General features: G+C 40.6%; 1 protein-coding gene across 2 annotated transcripts in view; it reads right to left on the bottom strand.

Annotated features, from left to right (window-relative positions):
• Nucleotides 1-313: 313 nt before the first annotated feature.
• Nucleotides 314-19,533, bottom strand: part of AKAP12 (A-kinase anchoring protein 12) — a 19,632-nt gene continuing 412 nt past the window's right edge. Inside the window, exons 1-4 of one of the 2 annotated variants that reach the window (XM_014950847.1) lie at nucleotides 18,772-18,872; nucleotides 6,705-10,546; nucleotides 4,013-5,941; nucleotides 314-2,972 (exon numbers count right to left, since the gene is read on the bottom strand). In XM_014950847.1, the coding sequence (XP_014806333.1) occupies nucleotides 2,964-2,972; nucleotides 4,013-5,941; nucleotides 6,705-10,546; nucleotides 18,772-18,796 (5,805 nt within the window). In that variant the 5' untranslated portion in view covers nucleotides 18,797-18,872 and the 3' untranslated portion in view covers nucleotides 314-2,963. Of the gene's footprint in view, nucleotides 2,973-4,012; nucleotides 5,942-6,704; nucleotides 10,547-18,771; nucleotides 18,873-19,533 lie in introns of those variants that run through there. The other variant, XM_014950848.1, reaches the window with a different exon arrangement.

Here is a 19,533-nt window from a genome sequence, read left to right as displayed (position 1 = left end):
TTTTCATTCTGGCTCACTGAATACTGTTACCTATCTTGAATTTAAGGAGGTCATGTTTTTTTTTCCTTCACAGTCCTTTGAAGTACCTTATTCTTATTACTTCTTCTGAAGTACACATATTTTATAGAAACCTACAACCAAACTGCAATTTAATTCTGTAATTAGTTCCTTTAATTCACATCAAAAGCTGAACGTCACTCAACAACAAATGAAGTGTCAGGAGCAAATCTAACTCTCTGAAGAAGCAGCAGCTATCAGAAAATAATTTACACTAAGCAAGTTGAAAAAAAAAAAAAAACACCACATACACAAGTTAGAACAAATTTGTAGTTGTATTTTATTTAATTAATGAAAATCTACCTTAAAAACACAAAATCAAATCTGGTAACCCAATACATTGGATTAGAGAAAGCTTCAAGCTTTTAAGCACAAGCCAGAAGTCACAGTCTCAAATGAGAGTTTCAGAGGCCAAAGCAACGCGCTGGAACAAAGTAGTATCTTTATGTGGAGGCATGCTCCTTGCACCATTAGCATGGGTTCGGGTGCTGTATTTTTTTAGCTGTCAGTTATAAGAAGAAGCTTCTGTATTTGTTCTATAGTTAACTTTGGTGCATTGCTTACCTAGGCCCTGGATTAATGGAGAAAACAGGCAAGTTAAAGCACTTGCCTGTTCAATTACTACCAACAGACAATTTACATTGTGGTAAAGCTAGCTTTATTTAAATGAGGTTCAGACAAGAATTAACTTTACATATTATTAACAGCTTTGGAGCTACAAACATAAGAATCAGGATTACACAGGTCATGCTATTGTTATTTCATTTTACCTGCTGCAGTTATTGCAATATGGCTTAACGTACATAGGTATACAATTTGTACAAATTCAGCCAAGTTTGCACTTGTGAGGTGTTATTAAGAGCATGATTAACTTGCAAGCCAACTTAAACCTGTGGAAACCAACCAAGGTTGTTGGAGTTGCCCAAAGCCAAGGGGGAAAGCTGCCGCTAACGATGGACAGAGATAGACTGGATTGTTTGAAACCACATTGTTCGGCTTTAAATATTTATATAATTTGCTCTGAGGTAAGGAAAAATCTTTTGATGCTTCCACGCAGGGCAGCACCAGATGGTGCAATCACACCAGTGCAATCAGTCAATTGCTTGCTGTATGTGCAGCCTCGAGGAGAGACAAGCACCTGCCATAACAAGAGCATTTGTACACTAAAAGTTGATTTTAAAATAAATTACTATACAGGTAGGATAGTGAGCTATTGTTCAACTTGATGGGCATCGGGTTCACAAAGTGCGATCTGTAACCTTCACTTTAGAAATCAGAGCTGAAAGTATGGACTTGTACCCCGTGTTTGATTTTAATGTAAACAACAAAAGAGAGGGCCAACTCCTGTTGGGGACAGACATCCCAGGACTGTCTTGGGGCTTCTTTCCGTCATGAAATCACCCTGCTCATACTGGTCTACAGCTGCTGTCAGTCCAATCTACCTTATGTGAAGGCTTTTAAGATCTCAGCACCCGAAAGGTCTCATCAGCTTTTTACAATCCAAGGCAGAATTCATAACTAAGCCCTTACTCTCCCTTTCCTACTCTCCCGAGTGAAGACAGGGAATTGATAGGAGTGGGGAGGATTTCAGGAAATGCTGTGGTGAGAGAGAGGTTCAGGCAGGGGGGTTGGGAAAGGAAGAAGCGTGTATGCAGGAAGGACGTTAGATGGTGTGGGTAAAAGCTTGGAGTTGGATGGGGCAGTGACCAGCAATAAACAGACTCTGGAATAAAGAGGGTGTGATTTGAAGGTTGTGGTACCGCTGGGGTTGCTACACGAGCAAGACAGCAAGGAAATGGTAAGTCTGGAGGGTTCTCAGAAACCAGAGAGGACTGGAAGTAGAATTGGTTGGTGGATATGACACAGGTCAGGGCTCTCCTTTTGTCTTTAGTAGTTCTACATTAAAATCAGAACTGGGTTTAGGATATACATATAAATATTCAAAGCAAGACAGCCAAGTTTTTGAGAGATTTTACAAGGGGAAAAACCTGGAACAATAAATAGGAAACTACATGTTATCAATTTCCGCTCCAATGGTATTAATTTCCTCTCCGGACTACTCTAAAAAAATTCATTTAAGGGTACGCCTAAATAGTACAGAAGTATCATAGCTCTACATTAAAATCAGAACTGGGTTTAAGACATACATATAAATATTCAACACATTACAGTCCAGTCCTGAGACCTGAAGTCTGGAACAACAGAAGAAGGGTACTCTCAACTTCCTTTCAAGCTACACTGTAGAAGTAATTTCCGACTAAATCAGGCCTGCACAAATACAACTGAAGGATGGATAGAGATACCTGAATGGGACTGAAAGGCAGCAATCTTGAGCATCTTGCTCAAGAATTTGTGCGTGATCCAGTTCCTGCTCTTTGATAAAGTCACACCTGCTACTCGGCCAGAAGTCTCGAGTGTTCTCATCAGTCAGCCCTCCTCTTCCCCCTCACACACAAGTTGAGCAGCATCTACGGCCACTCGTAGGTCAAATCAAGGCAGCTACGGAAGATGTGGGGGATAAGGGAGACTGCAGAAAGAAGGCAGGGGGATTCAGGCATGAGTGAAGGGATTCAAGGAGACGGGACAGACATGACACGTGTTAAGTGAGGGGACAGGAATAACTGCGGCACAAATTTTAGTGGTCTGTCCATTCACTCAGTTGTGCCTCTCCAGTCTAAATGATATATTTTGGGCAGAGGCAAATGACCTTCAAATGGAATACATGTTGGATATAGCCAACATTAAAGGCATTGGTTTTTTAATAAAAATGACAAAAAATGTGAGGTCTTCGAAAGAGCAGATGTTAACATCCAAGAATAAAGGGTAGTGAATAAAGCTCCTGGTTCTGTCGCAGGATTGTCAGTTGTTCTCTAAGACTGGCATCTCTCCAAATGCCACGTGAATGCTTAGCACATCTGAAATAAAGACAACAGTAAAAAAGCTTTATTAATGACAACTTACTCTCTCAAGAATATCTTATTTTCCCAAGCAGTTCTCAAAGATAAAGGCCTCACTACTTAGCTAAGCAAGTGCAGTAAACATCCTAAGGAGAGACTGTACCTATCATTTCTGATTGAGATTTCACTGAAGTGCCAAGAGGAACTCCAGGTTTACCGTGGAAGGCAGTATTCACATCCTTTAGGAATTTAAAAAGAGCTTTGTTATAGAGAAAGCATGTTTGTGGATCAAATCCCATACAGTAAACGTGTGTCATATGAGCGTGTATCTAGGAAAACTGGAGACCACCTCTTCTACGTCCCAGAAATATCACCATAAACTAGAGGGCAAGTCAAAGGCCCTTCAAGTGAGTGTAGCTGTACAGAAAAGAAACAAGGTGTTGAGCAGCCAAAGAGAGGGGCAGTAAAGTGAGAAGAAAAAAATAAAATAAAATCTGTGCTTGTTGGTGAAACTGGAGCAGCTGCCTTTTACCAGAATAAAAATAAAATAAAATAAAATAAAATAAAATATACCTATCATTTCTGATTGAGATTTCACTGAAGTGCCAAGAGGAACTCCAGGTTTACCGTGGAAGGCAGTATTCACATCCTTTAGGAATTTAAAAAGAGCTTTGTTATAGAGAAAGCATGTTTGTGGATCAAATCCCATACAGTAAACGTGTGTCATATGAGCGTGTATCTAGGAAAACTGGAGACCACCTCTTCTACCTCCCAGAAATATCACCATAAACTAGAGGGCAAGTCAAAGGCCCTTCAAGTGAGTGTAGCTGTACAGAAAAGAAACAAGGTGTTGAGCAGCCAAAGAGAGGGGCAGTAAAGTGAGAAGAAAAAAATAAAATAAAATCTGTGCTTGTTGGTGAAACTGGAACAGCTGCCTTTCACCAGAATAAAAATAAAATAAAATAAAATAAAATAAAATAGACACACGAGGGTTTTACAGACCCTCAAAAATATTTTGGAAAAATAAAAAAAAATTGATGGCTAAAAATGTTACTTACATTCAAGGCTTCAGGAGCCACCAAGTTCTGACTTTGTGGACTATCACAAGATATGCCTTCTGGGCAACTATCATCTTCCCATGTCTCCGTTTTCCCATCTTCCAGTGGTAGGTGATGTTGTTCTTCCTCACTTTCTCTGCATGTTTGCTGACCAGTATGTTGGTCTGAGATTTCCATAATCCGCCCAACCTCTTTTTCCCTTAGTTTTGGGGGGTGTTTGTCTAGGGGGTCTTTGGTTGAATCTTCTGAAGTACTTAGTTCTACTGTGGATTTCTGAAGTTTCATACTTTCCCTTGAAACATCTTCAGGGCTAGTCATAATTGTTAAAGAATTCTGACTTTGTCCATCTTTCAGCATCTCAGAAGTTAACAGCGTGTCTTTTGTTTTTTCTACAGTTGCATGAATTTCTGCAGACTCTGTTAAGGTAGCGGTTTTCACTATTCCCAATTGCTGGAGCTCTTGTTCTTTACTCCGTATCTCTTTCTCTTTTACTGGAAGCTGATGACCCACCTGCATACTTTTCAGGAGTTCGGGTATATTCTTATCTGATGGGCTTTTCCCTATGGACTTAACGCACTGCTCTGACTCAAAGGCAGCTGACTCTTCTGTTTCTGCAACTTTGTGAACAGCCGTCTGGATGGCATTCAATACAATTTTCGTACTCTGAGACTCTATAGTTACAGACTGAACATCCTTCTCAAATTCCGTGTGGGTGAGAGACAGACTGTCACTTAGAGGAAGACCGTTTTGCTCGGGTTGTCCTGTACTCTGGAGTCTCTCTTCCTCCTCTGATATTCCATTCATGGTTGCAGGACTGACTTGAGGCTCAGGTGCTTCCGCGCTACCAAGCTCTGCAGTCCCACAGCCTGAATAGTCAACAGTAGTAACTGGGACCTCTTCAGAAGCCATTTGCTCTGGTGTGGTTGCCGAGGGCTGTACAGTTTCAGCTGTCTTGTCTGCAGGTGCTACAGTTTCTGTTGTGACATGCTCTTCAGCTGCTGCAGCTGCTACAGGCACAGGTGACTTCAGAGTCTCCAAGCTTTCAGCTTGTAAGAGGGCCGAGTCAGAGCCCTCCTCTTGCTGGACAGCAGTTGAGCATTCATCACTTCTCACAGCTTCCCATTTTTCAGGTTCAAATACTTCTTTGGCTCTTTCCATGGATTGCTCATTTTTGTTATCTTCTTTCTGAAAGTCTTCACAGCTGGAGGTTTTTACAAGTTCTTGTGCTTTTTCCACAGTCTCTTCTTCAGCTAAGCTGCTTAGTGTTTCACATTTCTCCGGACTTGTGTCAGCGAGGACAGTGCTTCCATTTTCAGTGATACCTGGGCATGTTGATTCTAAGTTAGATATGCTGTCTGCTTCAATCTGTGTGGGAGCCTCAGTGACAGCATTATCGCTCTCTACGTGTGTTTCAGTTTCAAGCACAGCATTTTCCATTTTGCAGCCTTCAGTGTCATCACTCTGGGAGGGGGTTTTAGTTATTTTTTCTCTGCACTGTGGCTCTAGGACAGGCACAGAATCTTCTCCTGTAATCTGCATACCAGCCCCCTCCCTCACACTCTGCTCAGCATCTCCAGCTGCTTCTGAGCCCATTGTTTCTGAAGGAAGGGCAGAAGTTTTTACCTCATTCTGCAGAGGAATCTCAGTAACAGTGACTTCTGTGCTTTTTACTCCAAGGAGCACAGCATCATCTTCCTCTTCCTCTCTCTGGGCAGGCGCCTTGCCAGGATCTCCTTCAGTACAAGCTTGTTCTTGTGAGTCTAAGTCAGGAATTTCATCTTGTCTTTCAGGTTTATCAGGGACCACAGTGACAGCTGCTTCTGTGCACTCTGGCCTCATGGTGAGGGTTTTGTCCTCTCCTTCAAGCTGCACAGGCTCTTCAGCTGTAAGCCCCAAGGTAGAGGTTTCATCCTCTGTCTTGTCATGCACCTGTGGAGAATTACAACAGACCTGTGAAAAAGGGTACGAGCAGGGAGAGACCATAAGTGTTCTGGGTGAAGAACCAGGAGGAGGAGGATTATGGGAAGAGCGTGAGGTGATGACACTGAGATTAGTGGGTTACCAAGATCCCAGCTCGTGTTCAGCTTCTCAGGACACACAGCTCATTAAACAAAGGGCAGCCTAAAGCAAGGGACAACTGACAGCACTTGAAACAAAGACTAAGCCAGGAAGATGGTGGGGAGGTAGGGAAGAAGGTAGGAAAGCAAGAGGCACAATAACTCCTGTATATTTGAAGCTGAAGATAGTGGTGTCATTTCATTACCCCCCTTTGCAGAAGTACTTCAGCTACAACTGTAGCTCTGCCTACAACTGAAGATACCATCTGCTACATATGGTACCATATGGATCACATATGTATTGCATGTTTTCATGTAATCTCTTCAGTCACACTGCACTGTGCAGGACCCCTAATAGCAATTGTTTCAGCACCTTCTGATCCACACACACTATCTCCCACCCCATTTCTGCAGGAATTGCACCCGTCTCACTCCGCATACAAGCCTCAGTGGCTGCTGCTTCTGGACATCTGTGTGTCTGTCTCTTTGCAAACAAACTTCAGTTGCCTCAAGCTGCACAAAGAAGATCCTTGACCATAATATTACCACAACCTGGTTCTAAATTAGGTATAATATCTAACACAATGATTTTTTTTGTTTGACAGAGGGACCTTTGTGTTATATGTAATACTTACTGCAGTCTGCACTTCTGGAATGCATTCATCTCTTGTCTCATCTACTGTCAAATCTGCTACGGGCAGTTTCTCTTGTTCTGAGAGGGGCTCCTGCTCTACAAATGGCTCTTCTTTGGGAGTGACTGCTTTGATAACGTCAAAGTCTCTGTCTTGTGATGAAGGTTCCTCTACTGTCCTCTGAACTTCAGATATTTCTTCATGATCCTCTACAACTGGTTCTTCACCTGCCTGCCACTGGCTTCCATCTTTCAATACATCTACATTTTCACATACTTCTGTGCTTTCTTTTGTTGCAGCAGATATTTCACTTCTCTCTGAACCTTCCTGTAGAACGCTCTCTTCAACTCCGTTTTGGCCCTGAATGCTCCCTGCACTTCCCAGGGCCTGGAGGCCGTCCTCCTCCTCGTGTTCTTCTTTTTTCAAGGGCTGTTCAGGCAAAACAGTTTCCTGACCTACAACTTTCCCATTTTTTGTGTCATCTTTCACTTCTGATTCAATTCCTTGCACTGTTGTAATTACAGTTGCTGTCGTGGTTGTTTCACTAACCAGCTGGGCTACATCTGCTGACTTTACTCTTTCAGCAACTTCATGAAGAACTTTTTGTGTCTGTTTGTCTAATTCTTTCAAGTTTTGTTCAGTGGCCTCTACTTCTTGTACGGGTGTAACTTCCTCTGTAGTATCTGGGGTTTCTAACAACTGTGAAACAGCAGAAACCATCTCCGTTGTCTCCTCAGCAAGGGACACTTCCATTGTTTCCTCAGCACAGGAAGCTTCTGCTCTCTCCTCTGGAGCTGTTACTGCTTCTGAGGTTAGCTCTAGCTCGCTTGCTGTGGTGTCATCACTTATATCCTTTCCTGTCTCTGGCACTGTCTTAGCAGCTAGCACTGCTTCTTCCACGATAACATCTGATTGAAATGTTTTCTCAGTTTCTTTCTCTTCCTCTTCTTTTGCCTGCTCAATGCACTCTGTCAGAGCAGCAGATATCCAAGATGGTGACCTTTCTTCAATACTGGTAACCGCCCTTTCCCCTTCCACAACAGTAACAGTAACTGCATGTACTAGCCCTTCATGTCCTTGCTCGATTCTTAGGGTCTCCTCTAATTTTTCTGCTCTCACTTCCTCTGAGGTTCGCTCTCTCATCGCTTCAGCATCTTTCGCTTGTTGGGCTTCAATTTTTTCCTGCTCTGCTGCTTCGTATTCAGATAAAGGAACAACAGCTGGAATATCTGAATCTTCTTCATTTGTTTCTGCCATGTCTTCTCTTGCTTGTTTAAGATGAGCTGGTTCTGGTTTCCCATCTGACTTCTTCTTCCTACGCCCAGGCATCAGTTTTCTGAATGGAACCCACGATTCATCTTTTCCAGGCTCACCATCTGATGTTGAGTGCTCCAGGCTAGATCCCACAACAGAGTCTTCAGTTCTCTCTTCCATTCTGGTTTTGGATTTCCTTCTTGGAGTGACTAACCTTTTAAATGATTCCCATGTTGAAATACCTTCACCTTCAGATGGGCTTCCAGCTTGTTCCGGGGAAGAATTCCCTTGCCCTTGATCACTTTCCTGAGAGCTAGTGAGAATTGCATCTGTTGCTGTTTCTTTGCTCTGTCCAGATTCTTCTACTTTTTGGCTTTCTTGACTAAGCTTATGTTCAGTTTCTTCATCAGATGATGATGATTTCCTGGCTCTTTTCTTTGAAGAACCTACACATATAAAAGCTTCCCAGGACACAGAGGTGTCAACTTTTCTTTTGGGCTCTTCTGTGGCTTTCTCTGGTTTCTGGTCCATGCCATTTTCTTTTAATTCTTCCTGATTTTCATCAATAGCATTTTCAGTTGCAGACACTGCAGCACTCTTTGTCTTATCAATTTCTTCTTCTTTATCACTTTCAGAAGGTCTTCTGACACGTTTCTTGGGAGTCACCATCTTCTTAAACGATGCCCATGGTGTAACACTTTCTCTTTTTCGCTCCACATCTGAAATTGCAGCGTCTTCATTTTCAGTCACCTGCATTGCATCTACAGGTTTTTCCAAAGAAGGAATTTCATTCATCTCTTCAGGAGAAGAAGCAGAGCTCTCGCCCTTTTGTTCCTCCGGGCTATCTGGGGAATCTGATAAGTGCTGAATTGGTTCACCCTGTTCCCCTAACTTAGATTCTTCTCTTTTGCTTTTATGCTTCTTTCCAGACAGTTTTTTTAATCCAGTACCCGTAAAGAGTTTCTTTAAAGGGCTGCCTTGTAGTTTAGTTTTTTCTTGAGAAGACAGCAGTTCAGCTTCATTTGTGATACCTTCTGGAGGCCTCTTTCCTGCTGCCTCTTCAGGAGTGATTTCTGTGGTTATTTCATTTGGTTTGATCGTATCAGTCATAACTGTGCCAGTTTTTCCTTGTAGACCTTCATCAGTGGGTTTAATTGACTGCTGATCATCCTCTGCGTCAACTGAATGTTCAGAAGTAGAAGAGGACTTCAATCCAGGGGCAGCTAGAGTCAGTTTTGTCTCTTGTTCTTTGCTTTCTTTCTTCTCTGTGGTTCTATCTTGAGCTTCTCCTTGTGTGTCCAACTTTCCAGTGATGTCTTCTGATGTGGGTGAAATTTTCAATTCTGCTTCCTCTGGTTTTTCATCAATTGTTTCTTTCCCTGGTGGAGCAGGTTCATCTCCTTCTCTTCCTTCAGATTTTTTAAACTGTTCACTGGAAATTTCAATTGCTTCAAGTTTCTCTTCAGAGGATATTTCAGTTCTGTCCTCTATTTCACACTTGACTCCAGTTGACTCTGTTTTTTCTCCCACAGGTAGGATTTCTGAGGATGTTTTCAGCTCTCCATTCACACTGTCAGTGATGACAGGTACCACCGACCTTGTTTTTAGTGGTTTTTCCATCACCTCACTTACTTTCTCTCCTTCTTCTGTTTTTTCTTCCTCTTTAGCAAGACCCTCTGAGATGTCAACCAGTTTCCCTTCTTGATCATCTTCTTCAGCTTTTTCCTCCTTTGCACTTTCTTTATCATTTGCTGCTGCTATATCCTCTTTTTGTCCCTGCTCATCATGCTTCATTAGCTCTTCCTTCTCACATGCTTCAGCTCCTATGGCTGCCACAGTCTTTTTTGACTCCTGCTTTTCACCTTCAGCTTGTTCTCTCTCATGCGCTTCAATAGTTACTGCTGTCACATTCTTTTCTTCATCTTGCTTCTCGAACTCAGGTTTCTCCTCTTTTTCATTGGTTTCAGTTGTTGATGTTGCCCCCTCTTTTTCTTGCTCCTCTTCTTTTGTAGGAGATGGTAATTCATCTTCTTTAGGCTTCCTAAAACTCTTCTTTTTTCTAAATCCAGTCCATCCCTGAGTAAAAAATTTTCTTAATGGTGATGCAGTTTCAGTGGCTAAGGCAGTTGACTGAGAACAAATCTCATTTGCTTCTGGTGTTTTAGGAGATTCGTCTTCTGTTTTTTCATTTTTCGGTGTGTCTTTGGTGTTGTCTTCTGCAGAGAGCGTATCCTCAGGCATCGCTGTTTCTTCTGAGCTGACTTCTTTTTGATCATCAGCTCCTTCAGGGACTTGTGTTTCTTTTTTTGCAGTAAGCAGTTGAACTGGTTCCGCTTTTCCCGTCTTTTCCTTCTTTACTGTGAATCTGAACCCAACAAATTTAAAAACCCTTTTAAAACCCAGATCATAAGACTGTGGCTCAGATGCTTGGTCTTCTGTGTCTTCTTCTTCCAAAGACGGCAATTGTTTAACTGTATGAGCATCCTCTTTCTCAGTATCTACACCATCCTTGGTGCTTGAGTCAGATGGACTTGTCTCCATAGTTTCAGTGTCTTCCTTCAAAGTTACACTGGAATGTTCTGTCTGTCCAACTATTAAAATAGAAAGAAAACAAGAGGAGTTAGTTCACTTCTCAATTTAACGTTATATTATATCTTAATATAAGTATATATGATTTTTTTATTTTTGTCAAACTTTCCTAAACAAACATGTTGTATTATCTGTGTGCCTCTTCTATGTGCTACTATTAATATATACATATTTTATTTTTCTAAGGACTAGCTTTTGTTCTAAGATCACTGTAATTCCTTTCCTTTCTCATATCATGGGTCTTTCCAAAGTTTATTTGCAAATGCACCTTTTGAGGTTATATTCTCACATTCTCTCTCCTTTTGAAGGATTTTTGCTATATTTTTTAAGGGGATGGATTTTTTTGGTTTGGTTTTTGTTTGTTTGGTGGTGTTTTGTTGTTTTTTTTTTTACTTTAAGGCGAACTTAAATGAAAAAAAAAATTAGTTCTACCTTATCATTACTTAAAGATTACACAGAATATATGTAATTATTCCTGAAGCAAAGCTCAGTAAATAGAAAATGAAAGCCCACGCAGACAGACCTCTGAGAGAAAAGAAAAAACCTAAAATGATGACAAGAAAAGCAAAGCTCATTTTACAGCTCTGTCCCAGAAGAACAGTAAGAAGCGAAAATGCCCATGAGAAACTTCCTATTTTTCTGAAAACCTGTAACCCCTAAAACAGTTATATTACAACAGATTTGTTTTAAAGAGCCCGAGTCATAAAATTTATGGCATGTTCATAACACCAAAAGATTCTTGGGCCTGGATACTGCCAGGATTTCCAGTTTAACATTGTTCTTGACCCCTGATTTTGTACAACAGGTGAAAGTACAAGGCCACGAATGAGTGGGTTCTTCTCTCTGACCAAACTTTTTGGAATGCTAAGACAACAAAATAAATAAATTTTAAAAAAAATCATCAGTGTGAAGCAGCAACATCTTGGGAGAAGGCATGGCCCCTTTCTTTTAAATTATACATGTGCTACTTTGATGCCAAAAGGCATGCAGGACACAGCTTTCAAAAGCACGTGCATCGCTGAGTTCCCCCAAGTCATTCTGTTTTTACTTGATCCATCTTTTAAGTCAGATCTTATTCTGCAGTTGGCCCTACTTTGCACAAGGGCGGGACCACCTGATCTCCAGAGATGGTGGAGATCCTTCCAGCCTAGATGCTTCCTGGATTCTCCTTGCCTATGTCCCCTTTGAGAAGAACAGCATCTTCATAAGCATATAGACCATGCAGCCTATGTAAGGCTGAAACACAACTAAATAATAAGCAAAACTAAATCTACAAGTATACTGGCTTCTAATAGCTATGTAGAGGACAAATTATGTTTATATTCACTATCAGCAGCCTCCTGGTTGTTGTTTCTCAGTTGACACAAGCAAAGCTCACTATTTTTCCCTTTATCTAACAGTTTAATATTATTTCCTTTAATTGTTAACTCCCAATTCACTTAAAAGTCTGACCTCTGATAACACCCCAACTCCCTGAACATTTTAAAACAGAGATGTTCAAATCAAGTAATTTGTGAGGGAGTATGATAAGAAGAAATGGATAATTTTCTGAAGAAGCCAGGATTATTACTCCGTTGGTAATATGCCTCTTGAAAGCACCAGAACGTTCCACGAGCAAGAATAACTTATTGCAAGAACATTGCAAACAGCGACGGGAAATACGTCTGTAAGCACAGCCAGAAGCAGCAATAACACTTCTGAGCTCTCTTTTTATTTTAAGATGGTTACCAAAGAAAAACTGATGTGCTTATTTTATTAATATTTTTGGACTCTCATGAATCAAACATTATGTAGTTGCATGCTGAGACTACACAAGGGTAAGGGCAAGGAACCACTTTTGTTTCTCTGTTTATTCTTGGGTCCAGAAAGAAATTCATTGTCAGTTCTGTAAAACTATGTAATTTAACAGAAAGTTTATCATGGCTTAGTGGGAATTCACAAAGTCAGAGTTATTTCTTCAAACACTAGGGTACATGTCACATATGTTAATAATTATTTAGTAACAGGTCCTTGAATATATTTTATAATCTTTAATATACTCTAGATATATACACACAGATAGGTAGATAGATAGAGATATATTAACTTTTCTCATTTTCCTGGGTGAAGGTGGTGATATTTCTTCCCTTTGTCTATGATACAAGTATTTTTCTGGCTGAACCAACTATGAAATGAAATGAAACACTGATTGTTTAACGTTAAGTAAAAATTTGTTCATGACCAGATCTCTTAGCATCTCCAATGGAAACAAGGTCTATAGAGTCTCCCTTCTGTTCTTCCTCAGTCCTGCTTTAATGCCAATGTGCTTATACTTAGATATATGGAAATCTCTTTCTCCATCTGACAGGACAAGACAAAGGTAGAGCAAAAAATAGGGCTGAGAGACAGGGGGGAAATGCTGGGTTTAAGAGGATATACAAAAAGTTGCAGTTCAGTTGGCATTCCTTTTTTTTTTTTTTTATTCCTACAGCACAAATTTAGTGTTTCACAAGAGTTTCAGTGGTTTACAAGTAAACAGGATTACTGTAAGAGGGGAATGATACAGAATATGAATGAGTGAGGTATTCTATTTCCAAAGTGAGAGATAAGATATAAGACGTGTATAAAGGCATCTCTTCATATTCATGATAAGCGTTCAAAGGATATTCACTTATTCTAGCTCTAAATTGATGCATTTGTAACACCCTAAGACAAAGACTCGATATCTGTAAAATCACAGAATGCTTTACATGTGAGAAGAGCTGAATAACTATTACAAAATCTGTAGGTACGGGTACGTATTAAGATAGCAAATGCAATCACAAAAATAGAGGACACAGTTTAGAGGCACAGTGATAAGCTTTCAAAACTGTTACATCAGGCTGACAGTAATTAGGTTTTCCTTGTGATTCCAGCAAACACGCTACCTTGCAATACTTCATTGAATAAATTTCAAAAGGAAAAACTATCAAAAATATTGACTAACTGAATATGTACTTTTAATACCAGTCTGAAAAGCTGCAACTACGCTACACGCGTCACATTTCCATCACTCCTCTTAGCGCACAGTGGGTATACTTGTAGCCTTAGTCCAGACACAACCCCTTCAATTCCACAACAAAAAGCATTTAACCTGTCCAGAAGCTTATTTCATCCCCAAGGTAACACAGAGCTTGGATGGCAGCTGTTACGTGACCTGCTGCTGTCGCTCCCAATCTCTTCTTTGCCTGCTTCTTTCCCATTTGAATTACTGGAAGAATCTTTTAAACTGAATTTCTGATGCCCTTCCTCAGCCTTAGAAGAGAGAGATGCCATTCAGGAATTTGCCTGCATGCTGCCAGCATTTTTATATCCAGTGGGGCTCAAAAGAAACAGAAGACCCGAGAAGTCAACCATACACTCTGAACTTTATATTTAGTAGTCGGATTCTTTAATGACATTTTCATTAATGACATTCTTGGTGCCCAAATGTTGTTAGTGCACTTCTGAATGCAAAGCAAACCATGAGTAACCCCACTTTGAAAGCTTTGGAAGTTATTTACACAAGGTACTGTCCTTCAGAGTACTGTAGCATGTCACTACCACAGGTATTTTGGCAAGATAACTAGCACTTTCTGAATGAATTCATAGAATTTGAAAGCATCTTTAAGAAACACAGGAGAGCCTCATCAAAATACTTCCCAGGAAAAAAGAAAAAAAAAAATCTAGTAAAACACTCCTACAAATACAATTTTCTTAGTTCTGTTCTGAGAAGAGCTGCACTTCACCAGCTATGGGCTAATCAAGGAAAACAATACAATAAAGATATATCCAGAGGCAGCGATACAAATCAAAGGTGATATCATAAAATCGATCCACTTTGCTATTTAAATCCACCGTGGCTAAGAACTAAAGCTGAAATTCAATTTTAACTGCTTACGTACCAGTTAAGTTTTCAAATATTATTAATTGAATCAAGGTGCTGCTTGTGTTTTACAAGTGTTTTGCTTTATTCTGAAACAAACATACGAAATTGACTGGTTTAGGGAATCAGAAAACTTGATTTCACAATTTCATAGGTAGCTTAGTCCACAGTAAGAATTTATTTCTGTTTTATCAGAAGTATACTGATCAGATGTTGGAAAATTCAGATTTTCAGAATGAGTGAATTCCTGTCTCATCCCATGAAAAATGCAATTAATAAATAACATTTCTCTTCTTGTATGCTGATAAACACTATTGCCAGTGTAACTGAACTGCTCCCACCATCTTGTCTGTCTCCAGAAGTGAAAATGTGTTTCTCCCTTGGTAATTGCCAGAGGGTTAAAAAAAAGAAGCAAGCACTCTGACTGCAAGAGTTAAACCCACAGCACTTCATGTGCTCACAGTCAACCATGTCAACATCTGGAGCTGATTGACTTTTCCCCCTAAGGATTTGCAGCACGGCGCTGGATTTTTTCCACGAATTCCCTACATTCTCAATCTCTCAGATGGATGTCACACACAGCCAGCGCCCGCCTCGCAAACTCCACTGGCCACCGAGAGGCTCCAGAGGACTTTGGGCTGTTTTCATTTATTCAGTGTTTAAGTATTTAGGGCCAAACCGTGCTTTCGGTCACATACACAATACTCTCAGTAGATTTGCATGAGCATAAACGAATGCTGAAGCCATTAAGGCTGAAGGGGTATTTTTCAGTCATTTTTCTCCATTGTATCTAGATTTGTCACAAATATGACTTTTAAAAAAAAAATAACCACCCACAAAAAACACACATCTACTGCTCTAAAGCTCACATCACACTGAAACAGGAGAAGACAATTAAACAACTGAATTTGAACCGAGTGTCCACGATATACCAAGCTTTTATTTGTTAAATGCAGTTTTCCCTTAATTGCACAATTCTTCTAATTGTTACCAGAAATGCTTAACGGCAAAGTCAAGAAAGGGTAAAAACTGATAAAAATGGAGAAAAAATAATTAAAAACCAAAACACAGTCTGAAATGACAACATCTGTGAAAAAACTACACTGAACAGATACATCTAGAATGAAGTAGGTATTTGGAATTATTAATGAAATTGAATACTTTGCAATGAAAACCTAAAAGCACAGCTTGCTTTTTTTTTTTTTAGTTGCTAGAGTGTAAGAATTGAACATTATACCACAAATCTGGGCTCTTTTGACCTCAAATTTCAGAAGGTAGGTTTTAATAAATCAAACAAACACTCCACTCACTTTGCAGTAACAAAATTAAGCAGAAATGTGTCCAGGTGTTACCCTTCTAATGATTTTTTTTTTTTTTTGAACTACAAGCTTTCAAGTCAGTGGCACTGCTGCTTCTTGACAATAGATTTCACAAATTCTTCCTTCCTTTCCCTCCCATTCACAATATTTGTTTCCATTTCAGTGTACAAATACTTCTTTCATGGAAAGCACATACTACTTCCTTCCCCATTCTATTCACTCAATTATTTCCAAGGACTGACTTGTGGTGTTAATTGTGGGGAGGGGTTTCTTTCAGAATAATTAATGAGGGAGGATTTACAGACATTTTTGCATACTAAATTTCAAGATGCATACACACAATTCATAGGCTTTCAAATCATGTTCTTCTTTCAGAGCATTAAAACCAAATACCATTAAGTTCTCTGGTACTTGGGTGGCAACTGAAGAGTTAAGTTTAAAAATTTTACTACTTTTGTGTCCATTTTTAAAAACAGACAAGAGGAAAAATGTTGCGAAATAGCTGCATTTTTTAATGGCTTAGAACTCTTTAAGAAAGCAAAAGCAGTGTCCCCAGAAAAGAACATTGTACATAACCTCATATGAAAGTAACTTAAAAGAAAGCACAATCATTTCCGCTGTGATGCTATAACATTCCTTACAAACCTTTTATTTTTAGAAGTTTTTGCTTTAGCTGTACTTGTCTGCTCCAACCTAGAGACTAACTTCTCAAATTCCAGCAAGGGAAGTGATACGTTTCATTCATTCAAGATTTTAAGATATTATTTCATTTCAATGTTTCATGAAACGTTGCATTAAAAGCACTAAAAATCAAAAACCAGTTAAGTTCCTCTAAAATTGTTTTGTTTGTTTTTAAACCAGAAGGGTCATTAGCCATGGCTCAGATATACAGTTACTATTCAAAGATTCTTCATTATATGAACTCACAGCAATAAACTGCCCTCAAACCAGTCCAGCTGTTCTGCTTGGGAACCAAACCAGCATGCTACAAATATTTATGAAATTTCATGGTCACCCAAGCTGTCCATGTCTCGCATTCAGTGACTTGGTTCCGCTTTTTAAAACAAAATATATTCACCCAGCATAAGACAGATGCAACACTAGCACTCGGGTATTTGGGGGAAAAAAAATAAAAAAATATTTTTCTCGCTAGGAACAAGGACAGGATAAGCAATGCAGGTCAGTAAATGTTGGGACGTTTTTGAGAAGCCCAAATGATTAATGAAAATGGCCTCTTGAAAAACAGATTGAAAAATTTTTTTATCAAAACGACTGCATAAAGAGTAACATAAGCATCACAGACAAACTCACCACAAAGGAGACGTAGCTGCATCTGCAGGAATTAGACACAGGATGGGTTAAGACACTCCCGCATACCAATAAGGAGAGGTACTGTGTCCCTTGGAAGAAATGCTAGCTTCTACCACCAGCCAGATGCAGTTCTTGCACAACCTACTATAGGAGCAGCTGTGCTGCAGTGAAAATCCAAGTTTCCACAAGAATTATTAAATAAGGAAAACCTCAAACGATCAACCCTATAAAGAGATTGCTTTTGAAAAACAGTTTAACCTTTAATTACTAACAATAAAAGGAAATAAAAAAATAGAGAACCCTTGAGGAAAAAGACTCAGCATGTGATAAGCTCATTAAACATCGAGTTTAATGAAAACCCTATTGTAAACAGCAGTAGGATATCTCCTCCCCTACTAACTGATTCAAATCACGTACAGTCCTCCCCAGGGTCAGCTCCAAACAGAGCCAGACTTCTCCAGGCTTTGTTGTCAATATGTATTGTAACGCTAAAGTATTTTGCATGAATAAACCCCCACTATTTCTTGAATTCATTCATTAGCTCTAGCAAATAAGACATAAGCAAGTAAACAATTATTAATACAATGAAATAAAAAAAGATTTCTTAGACTGCTAAAGACATACATCATCAATCTGAGAGAAATTCTGATGCAAATTAGTTATCTTCAGGAAAAAAAAAGTGGGGTATGTTTATTTAAATTTTAAAACGCCGCTTTGTTTCACAGAGGAAGACACAAGTTTGCACAAAACCAGCAGTTCAAGATAATTTTTTTTCCTTTAATTCTTTGCTCCTCCAAATACTATTATCTTTTCAGAAAGCCCCGCTAGTTTATGGCGCTATCTCTCACACCTCAGCGGCTCATGCGCTACTTCTTAAATAAGATGTAGAGAGTTCAATGCACATAGCACCGAGGGTTGGGGATCACAGGCTGGGATCCCACTGCCACACATGGGGAGACACACACACACACAAACACACACAAACACACACAAACACACACAAACACACACAAACACACACAAACACACACAAACACACACAAACACACACAAACACACACAAACACACACCCCTGCCACAGCGTTCAGCTCCTATGAATTTTGCTTCATTAAAATTAAAACAGATATAAATCCCAACAGCTTCATTTCTCTCATGCAAATATTTTTACAATATATGAATGATGGCAACTGCTACATTTCCTTCAGTTTCACCAAGTTCAGCTCTTAAAATATTTTACTGCATTACTGCTTGATTAACATAAAATAGCATCATCAGTGCGGTGATGCTGGAAAGATAGGAAACTATCTTTTCCTTCTGTTCCTCAATTTCGGGCACTATGTCATATTCCAGCCCCGCAGAGGAATGCCTCGTTACCATCTTCACATTTATAAAAGCCAAAATAAATTCCAAGTACCGCATCAAACATCCCACTGAGGTGACAAGAAAGTTTAAAGTTTCGTCAACCTTCAAACTGGAAGCGTTCACATTGTGATAAAAATACTTAAAGCCGGACCTTTTAACCCCTAATCACGGAATTGTCGGAGTTGGAAGGGACCTCCAGAGATCATCTAGTCCAACTCCCCCGCCAAAGCAGGGTTGCCCAGAGCACATCACTCAGGACGGCATCGGGGCTTGAAAATCCCCGGAGAAGAGAGAGAATAAAGCCAGCCGAGCACGGTCAGAGGATGGCGGTGCCGCACCGCCCGGCCTTACCCGCCATCGTTACGGTCCCCAGCATCTCTTAGTGACACGGAGCATCGGCACCTTCCTTCTCACGGTCTGCGCGGCGGGGGATGCCCGAGGGGACAGCCAGCCGCCCCGCTCCCGCCCGCCTTCCCACCGCCCCGCTCCCGCCCCGGGGGCGGCTCCCGCCCCGGCCCCGCCCGGCGGGGTGCGGGCAGCGCCGGAGGGCGGCTCGGCCCCGCTCCTCCCATGAAATCCTTATGTCTTAAAGCCCGCGGCTTGGAACTTTCACTTCGAGTATTTATGATTTACACACACACCCCCCCTCCGGAGAGGGGAGATGCCGGCTCTGCAGTGAGAAACAGCCGCCTCCGGAACGACAGACCGCTCCAGTTCCCACCTTGATTAATGCCCTCTGGGTGCAGGCTGCCCCAGAGCACCCAGACCAAACCCCAACAGATACAACTCAAGAGACCCAGCCCTCATCAGCAAAAAACGTATGAAACACTTCTGTTTCTCTATAATGAAAAAGCTGGGGCTCTTATGCCTGGAGAAGAGAAGGCTGAGGGGAGACCCTCTCTATGTTTACAAGTATCTAAAGGGTGGGTTGAAGGAGGACAGAGCTGGACTCTTTTCAGCAGTTCCCAGTGACAAGACAACAGGCACAAGCTGGAACATGGGAAGTTCCACTCAAATACAAGTAAAAAACTTCTTTCCAGTGAGGGTGCCAGAGCCCTGGAACAGGCTGCCCAGGGAGGTCGTGGAGTCCCCTTCTCTGGAGATCTTCAAGAC

This window comes from Calidris pugnax, unplaced genomic scaffold (genome assembly GCF_001431845.1).
Source record: "Calidris pugnax isolate Ruff unplaced genomic scaffold, ASM143184v1 scaffold24, whole genome shotgun sequence".
Taxonomy (NCBI): Eukaryota; Metazoa; Chordata; class Aves; order Charadriiformes; family Scolopacidae; genus Calidris; species Calidris pugnax.
Note: the sequence above shows the minus strand (reverse complement) of the source record. Positions and strands in the feature narration are given on the sequence as shown.